The sequence below is a fragment of the Diospyros lotus genome, chromosome 6, assembly GCF_014633365.1.
Source record: "Diospyros lotus cultivar Yz01 chromosome 6, ASM1463336v1, whole genome shotgun sequence".
NCBI classification, from domain to species: domain Eukaryota; kingdom Viridiplantae; phylum Streptophyta; class Magnoliopsida; order Ericales; family Ebenaceae; genus Diospyros; species Diospyros lotus.
In genome coordinates this window covers 33,462,111-33,483,734 of record NC_068343.1, presented here as the reverse complement: position 1 = coordinate 33,483,734, position 21,624 = coordinate 33,462,111, and the positions used below count along the sequence as shown (strand labels likewise).

The 21,624-nt window shown below is 40.0% G+C and overlaps 1 protein-coding gene across 3 annotated transcripts in view; it reads right to left on the bottom strand.

Annotated features, from left to right (window-relative positions):
• LOC127804757 (ultraviolet-B receptor UVR8) overlaps nt 1-21,624 on the bottom strand; it is a 118,515-nt gene that overhangs the window by 17,658 nt on the left and 79,233 nt on the right. Inside the window, exons 11-14 of one of the 3 annotated variants that reach the window (XR_008023722.1) lie at nt 16,879-16,936; nt 11,923-11,977; nt 11,735-11,801; nt 11,321-11,357 (exon numbers count right to left, since the gene is read on the bottom strand). Coding sequence is in view for 2 of the 3 variants with exons in the window: in XM_052341732.1 (XP_052197692.1) it covers nt 11,321-11,357; nt 11,735-11,801; nt 16,879-16,936 (162 nt within the window). In the remaining variant the exon portion in view is untranslated. The remainder of the gene's footprint in view (nt 1-11,320; nt 11,358-11,734; nt 11,802-11,922; nt 11,978-16,878; nt 16,937-21,624) is intronic. The other 2 variants (XM_052341732.1, XM_052341734.1) reach the window with 2 other exon arrangements.

Sequence of the window (21,624 nt, the reverse complement as noted above, 5' to 3'; positions counted from 1 at the left end):
TTGTCGTTGCAATCATTTTTCTCCCTGTTCTTAGATAAGTCGACTCATTTTTCCCTTAAGTCGACTTAGCCTCAGTCGACTTATTTTCTCCTTAAGTCAACTTAGTGAATTCCGTCAGCACTGCACATGTCGCGCTATTTTGCCCATAACTTTTGATATAGAAGTCGGAATTGAGATCCGTTTGAAGTGTCATAAACTAAATTTTGAGGGCTTCGATTTGATATATAATATCATATACTTTGGTTATGATTTGAGTTGGTTAAGGCTTTCCTAAATGCAAATTGAGCATGATTATTGATCTAAGTTGCTATAAATTGCTTCTTGTAGCATCACCCAATCCTCCAAAATGCTAGGATGTGATTCAAGATATGCATATGTGCATGCATGGGCTCATGAGTGAATATGTTATTGAAATGTTTAAATGTGCATGATGTTCATGATGTGTACATTTCTATAATGGAGCATGTTTGCTATACTTATGTGAGATCTCATGGGCACTACATGGCATTATTATTTGCGCCCCTATTATTATTATTTTGGCACGGCTGCTATGTTCCGCGGGTGAGAAAAAGATATCCTATGGAGCGCCTGATGCAGGTGAGGTGGCCATATAGCCCGGTAGGCGATGCTCATGCCAATGAGTGGCAAATTGATTTTTATATATATATATGTATGCATACATGCATGTGAATTAATGGCTTTGAGAGTCGTGGTGATCCATGTAGATGGAAGGCCGTGCGAGCCAATGCGATGTGTGGAGGTCTATGTGATTATGGGAAATGAAATGTTGTATAAATCCATAATGATGATGGTATGGAATGGTATTAATAATGGGAATTGAATGATGGGTTTAAATCGTATTGGGAAGTCGGGTGTACCCTTGCTGGGCCTTGTGGCTCACTTTGTTTCTTTTGTCATTCTAGGAAATGGAAGATAGATATTTGGGGCGAGTTCTGATTAGATGTGTACAGAGATGTCTCGGCCTCAAAGATCCATGGGTGTAGTTTGAGGGCATGGCTAGAGGGTTTCAATTCGTATTTGAAGTCTTGATGCCCTTTCATTTTGAAAATGTATGGGTGGTAAGCCCTAGATGATGTAATGAATGTGTTATATAATTTATTTTGGCTCCTATTATTAGAGAGCAAATTTGAAAAAGCAATTTCTTTGAGAATTTTGAGTATCTGTATCTATTTTCTATGGACCTTCTCTCGAACATTATGGCTCCTATTGTTAGTGAGCATGCAAATATGGAAACGAAAAGAAATTTTTTGTAAATCTTGAATGATTTTGTATATGTATCCATCTTGAATTGACCTTCTCTCAGACTTCTTATGCTAGTGGGAAAATCCGAGAGTGGGCCCTGACAATCGGTGTGTCCCTTTAATGCTCCCTTTGTCCAAACACCCTGGACCAAGCCCCCGTAATTGTTGATGTCGCTACTAGCATTGTCGTTACAGCCACCTTCCTTGTCAATTCCGCTGCTTAAATCAAGGTACTCCTTTTTCGATTGCTCCAATTTAAGGAAGTCCTTTTTGTTAAGACTTCCATGATAATCCTCGAAGAATTCAGCAGGAAAACTGTAATGATACTTCTTAGTAGGTATCATTGCAAACTCCTGCAACTGTTCGTGTAACATATGTCCGAATTCCTTGCATGCTCCATGTATCCTGCTGTTGGGTTTTTTTGTCAATTCGGTTAAACTCATTATTCAGCCTTTCCCTTGCTTGATTCTTCTAACTAAAATGTTCATGATTCTTGTGATAGGCCACCGGTGTACCGGACCTACCAAAGACCAGCAAGCATGAAGGGGAGAATAGGGAATTAGCACATGCAGGTTGTTACAACCAGCATGTGCGCATGGGGGGTAGTTTTGTAATCCATAGGTTGAGGGAATAATCTGCATGTGCAAGGGAATTCGGTTAGAGAGGGGCAGAGGAGCAGTATAAAGAGCTGAGAAGAAGAGGGAGAGGGTAGCTAGTTTTTGGATAGAAGAATTGGGAGAGTAAGGGCCTCTCGAATGCCCTAGTTTGTTCTTGTTTTCTTGCTGAAAAGTATTGATAGTTATTGATATTTGTTTGGATTTCTATCAGGGTTCCTATCATCTTGTTATTGCCAACTAAAAATGCAGCCTTCTCCTACAGCCATTGAGGCTCTAATTGCCTCATGTGTGAATTGCCTCCCTTGGCTTCACGAGCAGGACACCCCAACGCAAATGTAGCATTCTGATGAAATCCCTGATGGATTTCCAAATTTGTAGCCCAATATCAATAATTTTCATAAATTACAGCAAGAAACAAGAACAACCCAAGGCATTCGAGAGGCCCTCACTCTCCAGAATTCTCTACCAAAAAACTAGCCATCCTCTTCTCTTCTTCTCAGCTATTTATACCTCTCCCCTGCTCCTCTCTAACCGAATCCCCCCTGCACATGCTAATTATTCCCTCGGCATGTGGATTACAATTCTACCCCCCATGTGCACATGCTGGTTGTTACACTTGCATGTGTTGATTCCCTATTCTAACCTTCATGCTTGTTGCTACTTGTGGCGTCTTTGGTAGGTCCGGTACACTGGTGGCCTATCATTACTCCCCTCCCGCACATTCACCTTGTCCTCAAGGTGAAAAGTAGGAAATTGTTGTTGAATCATGTTGTAGGGCTCCCAGGTTGCCTCTAATGGGGGTAAACACTTCCATTGGACCAAGACATCCAGCCCACACAAATTAGTGCCCCTACCAGGCCGAACTCCCAGCACCGCTCGGGTTCAACCCTCATCTCTAGGTCAGCATTCAGATGGTGGGTAATCTCCACTCTTGTTCCCCCTTCTCCCTTTGCCTCCCTTAGCTGTGACACATGAAAAATAGGGTGAATATGGTAGTGCATTGGTAGCGTCAGTTTGTAAGCCACTGGCCCAACCCTCTACTCAATTGCAAATGGCCCATAGAACCTAGGAGCCAGCTTCTCATTAGGGTGGACAGCCAGGGTCTTCCTTTAGTAGGGCCTTAGTTTCAAATAGACGAAGTCACCCACAACAAACTGAACATTCCTTCTTTTTCAGTCAACTCCCCTCTTCATGATAGCTTGAGCCGTTGGCAGTTGGTTCTTGACTTCTTCCAAGGCTTGATCCTTCCCCATCAATTGTTGTTCCATTGCAGACACGGAAGTAGTTCCCTTGTCAAATCTGATCAAGGCTGGCGGTTCCCTCCCGTATATTGCTTGAAAAGGAGTTACCTTGGAAGCAGTGTGGTATGAGGTGTTATACCACAATTTAGCCCATGGCAGCCACACATACCATCCCTTAGGCCTCGATGATGCAAAACAACATAAGTACGTCTCTAAGGTCCTATTGAGGACCTTCGTTTGCCCGTCCGTTTGCAGGTGGTAAGCTATGCTGCGATTAAGTTTAGTACCTTGGAGCCGGAACAACTCCTCCCAAAAATGGCTCATGAATACCTTGTCTCTATTCGAAACAATAGACCAGGGCATGCCGTGAAGCCTCACTATTTCTTTGACGAAAATCCCTGCCACTACTCCTGCTGTGAACGGATGTTTGAGACCAATGAAATGCCCATATTTACTGAGTCTGTCCACCACCACCAGTATAGAATTCATATGGCCCGACCTTGGTAAACCCTCAATAAAATCCATGGCTATATCATCTCAAATATGATCTGGAATAGGAAGAGGCTGTAGAAGTCCCCCCTGTGTTAAGGATTCATACTTATTTTGCTGGCAAACGTCACAACTGCTCACATATTGACGTATGTCACTCTTCATGCGGGCCAATACACACTCGTTGCAATTCGTTTATACATTTTCAAGAACCTTGAATGGCCTCCAACACTTCCATCGTGACCCTCATGGAATAATATTGGAATTAGGGAAGAGCCCTTATGCAGGAACAATCGCCCCTTGTAGAGGAATTGGTCATCCACCAGCTAGAAATCTGATTGGGAAGAAGGATCATGCTATAGCTCCCTTATAATTCCCTGTAGGTAGGCGTCTTTTTCCACTTCTTGGGCCAGCTGGTCTAGTTAAACCACCTTTGGAATCGTTAAGGCTAATAGGGCTGTCGAGTGACTGATTCTCGAGAGATCATCTGTTGCTTTATTTTCTAACCCGGGGTGATAGTGTATCTCGAAGTAAAACCCCATCAATTTCATCATCCATCTTTGATACTTCGGACTCACCCTTTGTTGTTCCAACAAAAACTTCAAGCTTTTCTGATCTGTCCTCACAATGAACTTTCTTCCCAAAAGGTAATGCCTCCACTTTTGAACTACAAACACCATGGCCATCAGCTCCCTTTCGTAAACTGATTTTTTCTCTCCAACAGATTGAGAGCGTGGCTGTAGTACACAATAGGCCTGTGATTCTGCATTAACACCGCCCCCAATCCCTGCCCTGAAGCATCAGATTCAATGACAAATGGCTGATCAAAATCTGGTAATGCTAATATCGGAAGAGATACCATCGCGATCTTGAGTTGCTGGAAAGCTTGCTCAGCATCCACATTCCAAAAAAAATTATTCTTCCTTAATCTCTCTGTGAGGGGCCACGCCATCTTTCCATAATCTCCTACAAACCTCCGATAATACCCCGTGAGACCAAGGAATCCCCTCAATTCCTTCAAAGTTGTGGGTGTGGGCCAATTCATCATGGCTTGCACCTTGCAGCGATCAACCGACACCCCTTATTGGGAAATGACATGGCCTAGATACTCAACCTCCAATTACCTAAATAAACATTTTTTCTTGTTTGCAAACAACTAATTTTCAGCCAACACCTTCAGAACACATCGCAAGTGCTGCACATGCTATTCAAAATCACGATTGTAAATCAATATATTGTCAAAAAATACTAGTACAAATCGTCTCAAATACTCCCTAAATATGTCATTCATTAAGGATTAGAAGGTGGCCGGTGCATTCGTCAATCCGAAAGGCATAACAAGGAATTCATTATGGCCCTCGTGTGTTCGAAATGCAGTCTTTGGAACGTCCGTCGCCTTGACTCGAATTTGATGATAACCAGATTTGAGATCCAGCTTCAAGAAAATCGTAGCCCCATGTAGTCCATCTAACAACTCGTCAATAATTGGAACTGGGAACTTGTTGGGGATCGTTACCTTGTTCAAGGCCCGATAATCTACACAAAACCTCCACCCCCCGTCCTTTTTCATGAGCAGCACCGGGCTAAAATAGAGGCTGACACTTGGCTTTATAACTCTAGCTGCCAACATCTCACGAACCATCTTCTCGATCTTAGAGGCAGCGGCCGATGTAAGGGCGGCGACAGTCTAAGGATGCAGCGGTGACAGGCGATCGGTGAAAGGACGGCGGTAGTTCTTGTGGGTTTCACAATGAACGACTGTGATTTAATCCCTAATTCCTGCTATAATACCATCTAAACAAGGTTGAGAAAAAATATATTTTTCTATTTCTTAAGATTATACGATGATTTCCCTTTTCTCTTTATAGAGGAAAATAATAATATAAAAGGAAAATAACAAAAAAGGAAAGAGGAATATACACAATATACGTAGCTTCTAAGATATACAAAGAATATTCTATATTCAAAATACTTATATTTCAACACTTTCCTTAGCCATAATAGCTCACAAACACCAAGAGCCATTGCCCTATATTCAATCTTAGCACTAGATCAGGCCACAACTGTTTGTTTTTTCATCGCCATGTAACTAAAGTTCCACCTATGAAGGTGCATTTGTTTGATGTTAATTTGCAATCATCAAATGATCCTACCCAATCAACATCACTGAACCATTCAATATTTACATGCACACTATTAGAGAACAATAAACCCTTCCCTGGTGTTGACTTTAAGTAGCATAGGATCTAATATACAACACCAAGAGGATTTTGGATTTTGCATAAACTAACTAACAACTCCAACAGCATAGGCAATGTTTGCCCTAATGTCAGAAAGATATATTAGTTTACCAACTAGCCTTTGGTATTTGCCTCAGGCAACTCCTTCTCCCTCATCACTCTTTAGCTCATGATTAATTTCAATTGGTGAGTCTATTGGTTTACATCCCTATTGTATCATATTTTTTGATTTATGAGAAAATGTGTTTAAATGAAAAACCAATCTTAGAATGAAAAATCTTTATGAGATCCTCATATTTCGAAATAAGTATTTCATATTTCGAAACAAGCATGATTAATGTTTTGACGCGAATGTTCAAATGTTTGAAAACCCAAAATTCATGCATCATGTTTCGAAACTAACTTTCCATATTTCGAAACATCATTCTGCCATATTTCTATACATGTTTCAAAATGTCTATAGATAAGGTTTCATTGTTTGCTAAGTTTATATGCTATATTTCGAAACCTATATAGTATGTTTCGAAACCTCTGTCAATTCTGTCAGCAGAGCATTTAAAAATGTGTTGCATATGTTTTGATATATGTTTTTGAAGTATGTTTCGAAACCTTCATAGCATGTTTCAAAACATCTGACTTTGTCAGCAGAATATTTGAAAAACTGACATGCTTTTCCACTTTAATTCAAAAGCGATTTTAAAAGTCACCTTTTGACTTAATCTCCATACCCTGATGTTTTAATTTCAAATATTTTGTAAGTGGAGAATAAAACAAAATCATTTTGTTTTAAAAGCAATTGTCTCTTACTCATTTTGTCTCCCAGTGCATATTTAGTTGTAAAGGCTGAATGTTTCGAAACATGATATGTATGTTTCGAATCCTTTGTGTAAAAATGTGTTGTTTCGAAACCTATAATGTGTGTTTCGAAACCTACTTTATCATCTTGTCTCTAACGGTTATAATTAGCCAAAATTCTATTTGTTGATATATATATCAGTTCTTTGAAGACAAGAAGCACCTCTTACAAGCATACACAAGTATACACACCTACAAGAGATATTGCTACATAAACAAGCACAAGTGAATGAAACTCCTTCAACAAGCTCTCAAAGAAGATCCTTTCAATTAATCTTTGGTGTGCATTGTGGTGTGAAAAAGAGAAGCAAACTGAAACCGACGCTCTCATTCTTTCAAGCTCTCCTTACCCCATACCAATAGGTTTGTAACAACTATTTGGTAAGGTATTTCATTACATTCAAACTGTTGAGTTGTAAAAGATAAGTTTTTATTTATCTTGTTGTAAGGTTTGAGTTGAGCTCGTAAAAACTCATTATGTAAGGTTTTAGGGTGAACCGTGGTAAAACCCTTGGTGTGATTGATCACTAGTGAAAGTGATTGTGTTTGAAAATCCTTCAAGTGGGTAAGCTTGAAGGTAGTGGAGTAGGCGGGTGCCGAACCACTATAAATCTCATGTGCAATTTGCTTTACTATTTTACTTCCTTATTCTCATTGTTCATGCTTTCAAAAGAATTGTTTTCAAAAGCTAAAAGTTTCAAAATAAGCAAAACAGAGAGGAAAGTTTCGAAACATATCATAGTAGGTTTCGAAACATAATTGACAGAAAGTTTGGTTTCGAAACATACTTACTTATATTTCGAAACATGCTTAACAGAAAGGTTTATTTTGAAACATATTTCATCATGTTTCGAAACATAGTGTCCTGCATGCTATAAGTCTTTAATCTATCGAAAATTTACCCAAATACCAATTCACCCCCCTCCCCCCCTCTTGGGATATATTTGCCATTATATAGAACTAACAATCCCAATACTTTCTTTGAGAAATAAAGATACCTTTATTAGGTAACCTCTATTCCTAGAAAATATCTTAACTTGCCCAAATCTTTGATCTCAAATTCTTCTCTTAAGTATTCCTTTAGCGTGAGTATTTCTTCAGAATTATTCTCCGTCACCACTATATCATCCATATAGACAATAAGTATTGTGACCTTGTCCTTTACTCTCTTAATAAACATGGTATGTTCAACATTACTCTGTTGATACCCAGATGCAATTACTATCTTGCTAAATTGATCAATCCATGCTTTGGGAGATTGTTTCAGACCATATAAAGCCTTCTTTAGTTTGCAAACTTTCCCTTCATTTTCTGGACTTGTGAAGCCAGGTGGAACCTCCATAGACTTCTTCCAGGTTTCCATGTAAGAAAGCATTCTTAACATCTAGCTAGTTTAATTCCAAACCAAATATAGCAGCACAGGACAATAGCATCTTAATGGTGTTCATTCTTGCAATTGGAGCAAATGTTTCCTCATAATCTACTCCATATCTTGGGGTAAATCCCTTTGTTACCAGCCTTGCCTTGAATCTCTCTATTGTTCCATCAGCATTGCATTGACTACAAAAACCCACTTACAGCTTACAATCTTTTCCCCCGCTAGAAGAGAAGAGAGCTCCCAAGTTTTATTTTTTATCAATGCTAACACCATCAATAATATTTTCAAAATTATTTGATTAATTCTTGTTCTCAATTTGTTTTTAAATCAACAATTCAAGAATAGATATCATATAATGAAATTGAAAACATTTATTATATCAAAATAATTTTCAACATGCATAGGATTCATTTGAAAGCATACTAGTGCAAGAATACCCACTCACCTAACACCTTTGTAGAGAAAATCCATAAATATCCAGCAATTTTACTTTTCACTCATGCTCACAGTTAAGTTTGATGATTTAATCCTCCTCAAAGCTTGTATTTATAAGCCCCTTAGGTTTTATCCAAATCCCATTTGGTTTTGGGCTAAATTTCCCCTTTTATTTCTAATTCCCCAATTAATCATAATCCTTATCAAATCCTAACCAGCTAATGCATAGGTTTTTCTTCTTATTTATCCGCAACATTTACTTTATTAATCCTAATCCCTTTTCAACAAGTAGTTTCTCTCCAAACTTTAGATTAAGAATTTCCTCTTCTACAAGGAATTGAATTTTTTTTCAATTCCATAATGGTAATCCTAATCCTAACCCTAATCCATATCTTTATCCATCTCAAATCATATTATTGATAAGGCCCAGTCTGCTTTCATCCATGGTAGAAGCATGGCAGAGAATGTTCAGTTTGCGTAAGAGCTCCTGCGCAAGTATGCTCGTAAGAGGATTTCTCCTCGATGTCTCATTAAGGTGGACCTTCGCAAAGCCTACGACACTATAAGTTGGCATTTCTTGTAGCAAGTCTTGGTAGGTCTTGGATTCCCGCCCCTGGTTATTATGTGGATTATGGAATGTGTGTCTATGGCATCCTATTCGCTGGTTATCAATGGTAACATGCAGGGGTTCTTCAAAAGCCAGAGAGGCCTGCGGCAACGAGACCCCCTGTCTCCTCTTCTGTTCGTGTTATGCCTGGAATACCTGTCTCGAGCCCTTAACTTGGCTACTGATGGTTCTGAATTCAATTTCCACCCCAAGTGTAATAAGCTTAAGCTTTCTCATTTGGCTTTGGCTGATGATCTTATGTTGTTTGCCAGAGGGGATGGGCCATCTATTCGCATCATTATGGATTGCCTTAAGCATTTTGAAGCTATATCGGGGCTACAGGATAATGCTCTCAAGTCTAGCATCTTCTCAGCTGGTATTGAAGGTCAGGATCTCCAATGTATTCTCGACGTGGCTGGTTTTCCCAAAGGAGTAATGTCTTTCTGTTATCTGGGTATTCCTTTGGCAGCGGTTAAACTTAGGGTCAATCACTATAAGCCGCTTATTTTTAAGATCTCAGAAAATATTAAAGCTTGGCAAGCAGCCTCCCTATCATATGCGGGGAGGCCGGAGCTTATCTGGGTTGTGATTCAAGGAGTGGTCTGTTTTTAGTGCTCCATTCTTCCCGTCCCTGTTGCTGTCATTGAGTAGATTTATAGCCTATGCAGACGGTTCCTCTGGAACTCCAAGGCTTCCCTTGTTGCCTGGAAAGATGTTTGTAAGCCTAAAGGTGAGGGCGGCTTGGGCCTTAAGGATCTTAAAAGTTGGAACTCGGGTTTGCTTGTGAAGAACCTTTGGGACATTCACCACAAAAAGGACACGTTGTGGGTTCAATGGATTCACCATGAGTTCTTGCATTCGGTCTCCATTTGGTAGAGGCAAGCAAGGAATGATGACTCCCCTCTGATGAAGAGGATGATGCTTATAAGGGATACCATGTGTGAGGCGCGAGGTTCAGCAGAGGCTGCTATGAGCCTGCTTGAGAGCTGGGCCAATGGCCCTAGGTTTGATTTGCAAGCTGCCTATGATTTCTTTTGATAAGGAAGTGTCAAGGTGTGGGCGAAGACTGTATGGCATTCATGCCTTGTACCTAAGCATGCATTCGTGTTATGGTTATGTGTTAGGGCCAGCATCCTAACTCGTGACAAGCTATTATTTTTGGACATAGATCGCACCTGCCCCTTGTGTAATGGAGCTGAGGAAACTGTTGGCCATCTATTTTTTCGCTGCCCATTCAGCTTGGCAGTTTGGGAGCATATAAGATCATGGATTGGTATCTCTAGAGCCATGACTTCGGTCCCTAGTGCCCTCAAATGGTTGAAGAAAGAAGCTAGAGGATCCTCTTGGATAAGCAAAGCTAAGAAAATCGCTCTAGCCTGTTCAGTCTACCAAATTTGGGCAGCATGGAATTGTTTAATTTTTGAGAATGTTCAGCCTTCAGTTGAGAGACTAATTCATAGGATTAAAACCTTTGTATACAAAGTAATGTTTGCTATGTATCCTTATGTTTTGGTCCATTTTGAAGACCTAGCTTTGGGCCTATAGGGTTTTTTTGGATGTAATCCATGTCTCCTGGGTATGCCCAGTGATTGCTTGTACATTTGATCATTTATACATATTTACCAATTTGATCAAAAAAAGATAATATCCATATATGTTATCTTAATATCCATATATGTTTATGATTTATCTCTCAATTATCCTTGAGTCAATCCAAATCCTTTTCAAATTCTCTTCCAATAATTTATATATGTATAATTATCCCAGACTTAATCAAGTTTAATTCAAAATTTCAGCCCCATTAAATCCCTCCACAACTATGATAATCACTCTTATCTCAATCTTCATTTAGAATCTAAACTCATTTCCAATTTCTTTGCAATGTTAAATTATCCTAATTTACAAGAACTTTAGAAATCCTATTTCCTCTTGGATTTTTGTTTCCCTCTTATTTGTCTCTTTCTAAAAATTAGAGTGTTACAACTATGGAGAGTCCCAAAGAGAACCAAGCCTTTCAAACAATTCAGGTGATGTAACTTTAGTGTTATAATACGAATGCGTATAAGCTATGATAATTTCAAAAGATTACGTGGATGGAAATAGTTGTGCAGTAAGACACAATGAGAAATTAAGCAAACACCGGTAGAGCAGAAACATAATATATAATATTGTCTGTTGATCTTAAATCAATCTTACCAGAAATTGCTGCTGTATGCTTCCAACCACAGGACACCTGTGAAAGAAAGATCAATTCAAAAGTTTGGCCCAGAAAATTTCCATTCTAGAGGTCATCTAAGCTAACTAACAATAGTTTTACTGATCTTATGAGCCTCTAGAACTAGAAGACCACACAGAACAAGCAAGAAAAACGAGCAATTGAAATATATGTCCCTAGTAGATTAGCCCATCCATGATAAACTGTGTACCACCTGATGTACGAGGCTATGGGTTTTATCCACCCTCCCTAGAGCTTTGGATATCCAATGTATGCCTCAAAAAGCACATACATATTACGACCTCATTATTTACATGGTAAAGTATGTATAACCAAAATCTAAACAAATTAACACACAATCAAAAGATGTTTCTGGGATTGGGTGCAGTCTAAACCTGGCAAACAGAAGTGGTCAAGAATGGGCCTTGAACTCTCTCTGGTAAATGACTAACATCTGTACGGCTGAAAAAATAAAACGCATCAGTTAAGCAATGGGGCATATATATTTGAAATGGTAACCAGGCAGGAAAAGAATCACATTTCCCCAAGATCTGCTTTTAGAATTGTTCTAAGGAGACGATACCCATTGCCAAGACATCCATTCTCGTTTGAGCCCCATGTGTATAATTCTCCACCACCTGATATTGAAGGAAATCTACCACAATTACTGAACTTGAATTACTTAAGATCTTACACCAAAATGAGATTATTCATTTTAGTTAATATAGTTCAGCTTTACTGGGTCAGTGATCTCTGCCCACTTTAGGTGATCCAAATAAGCTGACATCCTTATTTTAATTGGATCAAAGTTAAATGTTTTACATTGATAATATCATCATTCAAGAGTATTACGCATCGGAATACGCACCTCAGGAAATAACAATGATGGTCTCTTTTCATCTAATTATTCAGTTATAAGTTCTTTGTATTGGGTGTTGCATTCAACTTGCAGTAGGATTTGTGATCAAACACATTCCTTATAAACAACGTATAACAAGTGCATAGCATACCCTACCAGATGATTCCTTTATTCAGTAAGTAAAAGAAAACTGTTTAAAACTTGACATTGACTGTGAATTCAAATATGCGTCTAGAAACAAGTTTCCTAGTAACTTTAGAATTTTTCCACATGAAAGAATACCCTAAAAGAACTCCAAAGGATGCCAACAAATGCTGAAAGTGTAAATGGAACTAAAAACACCAAAAGAGGGAAAAAATTATGAAAGTAAGGCCCTTACAAAATGATTTAGGCTCCTATTACACCTTTATTGTATACATTTAATTTCTGAAATAAGGAAAGCTGGATAGCACTTCATTTCAATTCTTGATTAACTTGTTTTGAAGAGTTTACTCAGGAATGAGATTTCCAATTTAAGGAAAATCAAGCATAAATTTCTTTGGGTTAATTGCTGATCAACAAGGCAGATTTGTTGGTTATAGGCTGCCTCTTGAAAGGAGTTATCCCCAAAATTCGGAGCAAGCACAGCTGCTACCATGCCAGGTCTTGCCTCCACTCAAACGGTTGTTACTTGACCTTTGCATAATTTGAACCCGTCCTACAGTGTTACTTGAGCCCATAGCAAGCATAGGCGTTTTAGTTCTAACATCTTACTGGCAGTGTGGTATAGTCTAGAGGTGATAATTCAGCAATATAACTGTCACATTCCTAGGGGCAGTACTGTAATTGTGTTCTTTTCCTGCTATTATTGTTTGTACGTAGTGGTTATGGCTGTTATGCCATTCCGGTTGTACACTCCGGAAGATTGTATAGCTAGGCTATAAATAAGCCATAGCAGAGGATGGGGATCATCATGCTAATGAATTGATCTTTTCCCTCCAACTCTGTTATTTTTTCTCTTTCTTCTCTCTCTCTCCCTATCATTCTCCCTCCCTCCTACTCTTTCCCTCTATTCAATTCTTCCCTCCAAAATTTCCCCAAATATTCGATCTCACCCTTGCCAAAGCCTTCGGATCTGACAATAACCACTAGCTCAAGCCCATAATATAAAAATGGAGACTAGTTTGCATAATTTCTCAGCCAAATTGCAGACAGATCTTAAATTGGAGAATATCAGTGCATTGAAAAAGCTTGACGATTCTGTGAGGCAAAATTGAAAGCATTGCAACTACATTAGAAAGTGGGAGACTACAAATGCTCTACAGCATACACCAAGCATGCAGAAAAATGCCCAGACACTTCAGCGGCACTATATCGAGCTAGCATAAATCTCTCTAGAATTACTTTAGATGAAGAATGGGCAATTGATATATTGACATGAGTTTTCAAGAGGAGGAAAATTTCCATGATCATGAGGAAAGAGAAGACACAGCCTTTTACCACCTTGACACCTCTACATGTGTTGGGCTTTCAAGGTACACGTTCCACAGACTTTCTTCAGATTCCAAAGAAAATTCATCTTTTGAATAAGGCTTGTCTAGATCATGTAAATCAATCTAAATGAGAATTGTCCATTTTTCTTAAAAAAAGGTACAATCATACGCCAAGATGGGTTTTAGAAGACTTCATAAGGCCAGCACTTAGGAGCTTGATTACCTCCTCCTTGGTTTGGGCACATCATTATCATTGTGGCAAGCCAAGATAGGTGTTGATAGAGGGCATGCATTACTGATCCATCTCCAACTTTGCTTTGGTGAGAGAAGGTACAACACGGATAGAATCCAACTCCCATGAGATAAGAGGCTGACTCTAAACACCCATCATAAATTATAAACATTTAACCATCTTGGCCCTAGTACCTAGTGACTCGTGTTATCTTTCTCATGCTCAGATACACTTACTACCTACATGAGAAATGCTTTTTCTTTTTGGTTGGGGAGGTTTCTATTTTGGAAATGTCTTTACATCTTGAAATAGGAATCCCTCAATCACGAAGGTTACTCATATTTGTCTATCCAACAATAGAAGACTACATCTTCTGTACAAGAATCTTATGTTTAGAGTGGCCTTTTGGATATTCCTCCGTTGTCGTTTGCCGGTCGTTTTGTCGATCGCTGCTTGTCTCTTCGATCTTCTTGGTCGCCATCTCATCTTCCTGTTGCCTTCACTATGCGGGAAAGGCAAGTGATTGTGATGGAAAGGATCGCTCCGTAGTCAGTCGGGTGGAGGTGCAAATTGAAGACCACTGTGGATAACATTGGTAAGAGATCGTCAAGTGGATCCAATATTAGTTGTTTTCGGATTTTGGTTACGTTATGGACGTGTTCATTCTAGTGTTCTAAAAATCAGCCTAAGCAGTCGTCTAGGCGCTAGGCAGCCCCTGGTAGTCGCGATTTTGGCCTAATCGGCCCCCTTAGCGAACCACCTCTACCAAAATTCTGATTAGGAACTCGTTGAAAATTCCTATCAAATTGATGATAACATTTATCCACAAAATGACCAGGTTTTCCACAAAGTTGACAATATAGTCTTCTTCCACTAGACCTACCACGACTTCTTCCTCCTCTATTATGGTAATTACCTCCTCGAGACACAAATCCTCCTCTATTATTACCAAATCCATTACCATTTCTAGACCAATATGAAGCAACATTGACATTCATAGATAAGGAAGCAACATAATCAAAATGAACCGACGAAACAAATAAATTCTTGGCTACTAAATGTTGCCCATGCATTAATAGCAAATACTGAATCTTCTCCAAATTTATATCATCCATCTGATATATAATAAGACTAACCATAGTCTCATAATCATGATCGAGTCCATTTAGAATGGCCAGCAATAAATCTTTGTCACTTAGAAGTTCACCAATGGCAACTACATGATCTATGGTTTTGATTTTCAGAATATACTCATTGATAGAAACATAATCCTTCTTAATAGATCATAATTGTTGCTTCAACTAAAAAGACTTCTCTACCGTTTGTTGTGAATAAAGAATTTCAAGTGAAAACCATACCTCCGCAGATGATTCATAGTGAATCACCTGTGCGAGTACCTCCTTATCCATTGTGGAGAAGAGCCATCCTAACAGCAATTGATCTGATCAGATCCAATTGGTGTAGGGAGGATTAACTATCAGAGAATCAGATCCATCACATGCAAGATCTGGAATATATTTCACTGGTGGTGGAGACTTCTTGATGAATGACATCAAATCAAACGCCCTAACTGTCACAAATTATGTGCCTTCCAAAAGAGATAATTGTTGGTGTCCAGCTTGATTGGAACGAAGTTAAAAGCCTTTGCAACCGAGGAGAAATCGGATTGCGATTTCATTGACAGAGCGGAGGAAGGACGAGGCAAGGAAGAAGAACTGGGTTCATGATTGGTAGCCATGGACGTTAGTCAATGGCTCTGATACCATCTAAAGTTAGGGTTTCAAGATGTAAAATAGAAAGAGACACACAAAAACGAGAAGAAGTCGAAAATGAACTTCAGTAGGTTTGAATTAGTTGAATAAAGAAATAAGGCATAGTTGGATATATACATGCACCAGCTACCCTTACTAACAAACTATTACAAATTACAACAATTGTATTAACAACTTTAACTAAACAACCTTCTAAATACAACAACAACACAACAACAAAACTAATTACAGATGTAAATCAAACTACTCGACATTAATTTATTCTACAAAGTCCTAGTGTCATTTAGCATGCAATATCCTAGCATGATCTCCCAATAGCATGAACATGAAAATAATAATATAACTTCAATGTTATTAAGTTAATAGGTTTTGAATGTGGTCAATGATGTACAACTTGATTAATCAACATTAATGCATATCTCATGTGCATGTACAACATTATATTCAACAATTAAAATATGTGTTAGAATTTGTATTAGTATAGCTGTTAGTTTCTGTAAAGGGCAGATTTGTTTGTTATGAAATGTTTTATATTCGTATGTTTTATGTGTTTAGAATGTAACGGAAATGTCACTTAGGTTATTTCCGATTAAGCCATGTATTTTCCTTATATTTGCATATCGGTCCTTAAGTTGTAACCGCCTCTATCTTCTATAAATAGAGGCGGATAGGTTCTGTTGTATTAGCAGCAAAAGAGAATCCTTATGTTGTATTCGCACATAGGAGTTGGAGAATAGAGAGAGAGCTAGTGCTCGGTCCTTTGTTTTCTTGAGAGAGGCTATAGATTAATAGCCTAAGTGTGTGCGATGAAGAGATCAAGGAAGAAGTGCTGTATTCTTGTTTCTTTGATAGTGGATTCTATCAGCATCATCTGGCAGTCTGGATGTAGGGCAACTTCTTGCCCGAACCAGGATAAGGCTTCTTGTTTTTTATTGTTATTGTTTTGCATTCTGATCTGTCTTACTTTCTTTTTGTTTCTATTTCTATCGGGTAAGTATTTGGGTGTGAGAGAGGGTTTAATTGTGTGAGGAATCAGATCCAAGACTCAACAATATGCATTCCTACTTCCCCAATTTTATGCAACTTGAGATGATATGATTTTCGAACAATAAGAAATACACCATAAAACAAGTTGTACAACAATAAAATAATAACAGTATAACATGCACGCAAGAAATACACCATAAAACAAATCCCCACTCACAGTAATAAAGTAATGAAGTCCTCCTTATTTGCCTCTTGCGTGAGACGTGTTAAATCACCTAAACAACATGCATAAAAATAACATAAGAAACTGATAAAATAAAATATGACAATTAAAATACCCCAATGACCTAAAACTAGTGCCCTAATCAAAGAACAAATCACATGAATGGAATGAGTTTTAAAACTGGAGCAAGATGGCATATGGCATGTGTTGATGTCATACTGACGTCAATAGTTTGATGATGCCATTGCTAATGTTAGTGAGCTGACGTTAGCACAATGCTGACGTCATCACTGACATCACGACAATGACATCAACAACCAACCTTAAACTCTTTCTACTCCAATTTTTGTGCTCATTTCATCAATGCAATCCATTCGTTGATTAGAATGCTCGTTTTAGGTTATAGAGATTTATTTTAGTCCTTTTGTTTTATTACTCCTTATGTTGTCTTAATGCGTTATTTAGGTGATTTCAGCACATCTCAGGCAAAAAAAAATAATTAAGAGGACTTCATTTGCTTTATCACTATGAGTGGGGATTTGTGTTATGGTGTATTTCTTGCATGCATGTTGTACTAATATTATTTTATTTTTGAACACCCAGCTTATGAGACATGTCCAAAACCATATTATCTCAAATTGCATAACAATGGGGAAGTAGGAATGCATATTTTAATTGTTGAGCAAACTGTTGTACATGGACATGAGACATACATTAATGTTGATTGATGAAGTTGCATATCTTTTTTTTTTTTGATCGAAAGGTAAATATATAGATCAAAAATGCACAATGTACACCGGGCATACCCGGGAAACAAGGCAATTGCCAAAACAACTAACGAAACATGGCAAGGGCCTCAAATTGAACTAAAACCTGAGGATACAAGGAAAACATGGCCCTGTATACACTGGTTTTAATCCTATGAATGATACAATCGAAATGGGCTAGGAGCCCTTCAAAAATAAGGCGATTGCGAGCAGTCCAAATGTGGTAAACGGTGCAGCCCAACGTAATGCGCTTGAGCTTGCTATGCCAAGAGGTGCCACGGGCCTCCTTTTTCAGCCACTTGAGGGCACTAGAAAGAGTGGACATTGCACGGGAGAGTCCCACCCAATTCCTTATGTGATTCCATATTCTAAAAGTCGCTGGACAGTGAAAGAAAAGGTGCTGCACAGTTTCCTCCGCTGACCCACAATATTGGCAACTGCCATCGAGATCCATATATCGAAGCTTGTCCTTAGTAAGGATTCGGTCCTTGGCACAAAGCCACAAGATGAATGAATGCTTGGGGATGATGCTGGAGTTCCAAATAACTGAAGCCCAAGCCCGCTTGCTGCCCCTCGGCCGAAAGAAATTATAAGGATGAGCCAGATTTAGAGATTCGCCGCTGGCCCAATCCGAAAGCAAACTAATGGCAGCTGAGGAAGAACCTTTGGCAGCACATAGAGCATCCCGTAAGGCAAGGATCCTCTTAATGAGGGGCGAGTCATCCCTCTTGGCCCTCAGCTCCCATATAGAACCAGAGGCAAGGTAGCGCTGATGGACCCATTGGACCCACAAGGAGTCCTTCTTGCGATGGATATTCCAGAGCACCTTAATTAGCAACGCAGAGTTCCAACTCTGAAGGTCTTTAAGGCCAAGCCCCCCTTCAGATTTAGGAAGGCATATATCACGCCAAGCTACAAGAGCAGCCTTGGAATTCCATAAGAAAATCCGGCACATCCTATAGATTTTCTCCAAAACAGCTGCAGGCACTGGCAGGATAGAAAGCCAAAAGCACTCAACCCCCTACAAAACTGCTCTGATAAGCTCGCATCTGCCAGCATATGAAAGCGAGGAGGCAGTCCAGGCTTTGATGCAGTCCGAAATTCTGTTTGTAAGAGGCCCATAATGCATGACTTTGAGCTTCACAGCAGCAAGGGGAATGCCCAAGTAACGAAAGGGGAGATCTCCTCTAGAGAAGCTGGTGGCCGCAAGGATGTCGCTTAAATCGCTGTCATTTATACCCGCTAAAAAATGCTGGACTTTAGAACATTTGCAGACAACCCCGAACAAGCTTCGAAATTTCGGAGACATCCCATGAGAATTCTGACGGAGGTAACATCTCCTCTAGCAAATAACATCAAATCATCAGCAAAAGCAAGGTGAGAGATGCCCAGCTTGCTACATTTCGGGTGGAAATTAAAGTCAGAATTCGTTGTGGCCTTCTTGAGGGATCTTGACAAATACTCGATGCAAAGAACGAATAGAAAATGAGACAAGGGGTCTCCCTGCCTAAGGCCTTGCTGGCCTTTAAAAAAACCGTGCATAGCACCATTAACCATAATGGAATAAGAGGCCGAACATACGCACTCCATGATCCATTTGGAGAAAACAGAGGGGAAACCAAGGCCGCTCAAAATCTGCTGAAGGAAGCCCCAGTTAACAGAATCAAAGGCTTTCCGGAGATCGACCTTTATGAGGCAACGAGGAGAAGTCCTCTTGCGGCAATAATTTCGAAGAAGCTCTTGGGCTAAATGAACGTTCTCCATTAGGCTCCTGCCCTTAACAAAGGCTGACTGTGAACTGTCAATAATGGAGTCCAAGACCAAAGCAAGTCTTGAAGCTAAGATTTTGGAAATGACCTTGTATGTTACAGAGCAGCAAGCTATGGGCCTGAAATCTCCAACTGAACTGGCATGCTTTGACTTGGGAACAAGAACAATGGCAGAGTGATTGATCTGTTTAAGCAGAGACCCTGAGGAGAAGAATTCGTGAATGGCCTCAGTAAATTGCTCACCCACAATGGGCCAAGCTTGCTTGAAAAAATGGGAGGAAAACCCATCAGGGCCAGGGGCCTTATCATTCCCAATGCTAAAAAGGGCAGCCTTGATCTCCTCATTGGAAACACCTTGGGAAAGAGCTGCAGCTTGTTCCGATGAAATAGAGGGCCCAGAATGCAAGATCAGGGGGTCAATGGCCTCACAAAGCTTGGAAGAGCCCAACAAGCCTTCATAGAATCGAATAAACTCGCTGGCAACCTCATCTGAGGAGGAAGTAACGGACCCATCCGCCCTAGTTAAGGCTGCAATGAAATTACGCTTAGAATTGCGCTTAACAATAGCATGGAAGAATTTTGTGCACCTGTCACTGAGCTTAAGATAGCTGCACTTTGCTTGTTTCTGGAAAAAAGATCTTTCAGCCTCCTTTAAGATGAAGGCACGCTTCCGCATCATGGAAATTTGAGCTAGAAGGCTCTGGTCATGAGGATGGGCATTGTGCAAAAGCTGGGCTTCCTCAAGATCTTTATCTGCAGCAGCCACTCTGGAAGAGATGTGACTGAAGTGCTTTGAATTCAAGCACCTAAGAGGCCCCTTGAGAAGCTTAAGCTTCATACATAAACTGAATTGCTTAGTACCCAATACATGTTGATGAAAAATAGAACTGACGATGCTGAGGAAATCACTATGATCCGCCCACATATTAAAGAACCTAAAGGGCTTCCTTTGGGGCCTTTGCTGCTGGAGAAGAGACACTACATATGGGGAATGATCTGATAGACATCCCGCTGGCAGAAAGTTGGCATGACCCATAAGGTTGCTAGCAGCCCAATCGTGATTTATCATCACACGGTCTAACTTGGAACAAACAGAGTTGTTCGTCCAAGTAAAGAAACATCCGATGGAAGGTAGGTCCGAGAGCCCCGTAGATAAGCAGCAATCCGACAGCCCAACAGTTTGATAAGGGGTGACATCTGCCCCGTTGATCTTCTCGTTGGCCCGGAGAACGCAATTAAAGTCCCCCATAACAATCCATGGCCCCAAATGATCAGACCCGAAGTCCCTAAGATCCTGCCATAAAGAACGCCTGCCCAACACAGAGTTTAATGCATACACAAAACTTGCATGAAAAGAGCTACCAGAAATCTTACACCGAATGTGGCAGTGAATAACTTGGGGGGAGATCCCCAATGGCTCCAAGCTGAGCTTAGATGGGTCCCAAAGAACCAAGATGCGCCCAGCAGAGTGCACTTGAAAATTATTTATCTCATCCCAGCCAAGGAATTTCCGGCTCATAATCTTGAGCAGTTTAGTCGGATTTAGCATACATTCCAAAATGGACATAATATTTACTTGATGCTGATCCATGAGGCGCTTAACCCCATTTTGTTTCAGAGGCATGTTGAGGCCCCTGATGTTCCAGCAAGAGATAATCATGATTGTGAACGAAGGGCAGGGCCCTTCCTCCTTGAGAAGACATGGGATTTAACGGACTTCTCTGCCAAGCGGCTATCAGAAACATTCGGGGCTTTAGATGCCTTATCTGATTCCATTGGAATCTTGATTGCCTTAGCTCCTGGACGGCCTTGGGTAGGATTTGAAGCCTTCGGAGGCCTGGGATCTAGCTGACTTTGGGGCGTAACAGAAGCTTCCATCTCCTTTGAAGAGGATTCTTTTTCCATCTTCTGCTTGGCAGCTTTCGATCTGGCAGATTTCCTCGTTCTTTTAGAGACCACCACCTCATATTCTCCTTCATCCTCAGTATTTGCCACCTCAAGTTGTCCCTTAATCGGATTATGCTCTTCGGCATTAACAGGAACCGGAACCTGTTCTTGCTCCTTCAATGGAGGATCCTCTTGCTGAGAGCAGGCAGGATCAGGGGGCTCCTTGCCCACCTCAGGAACTTCTTTAGTGGCTGGAGCTGGATCAGGGGCATCCTTGTCCACCTCGGGAACTTCTTTAGTGGCTGGAACTGGATCAG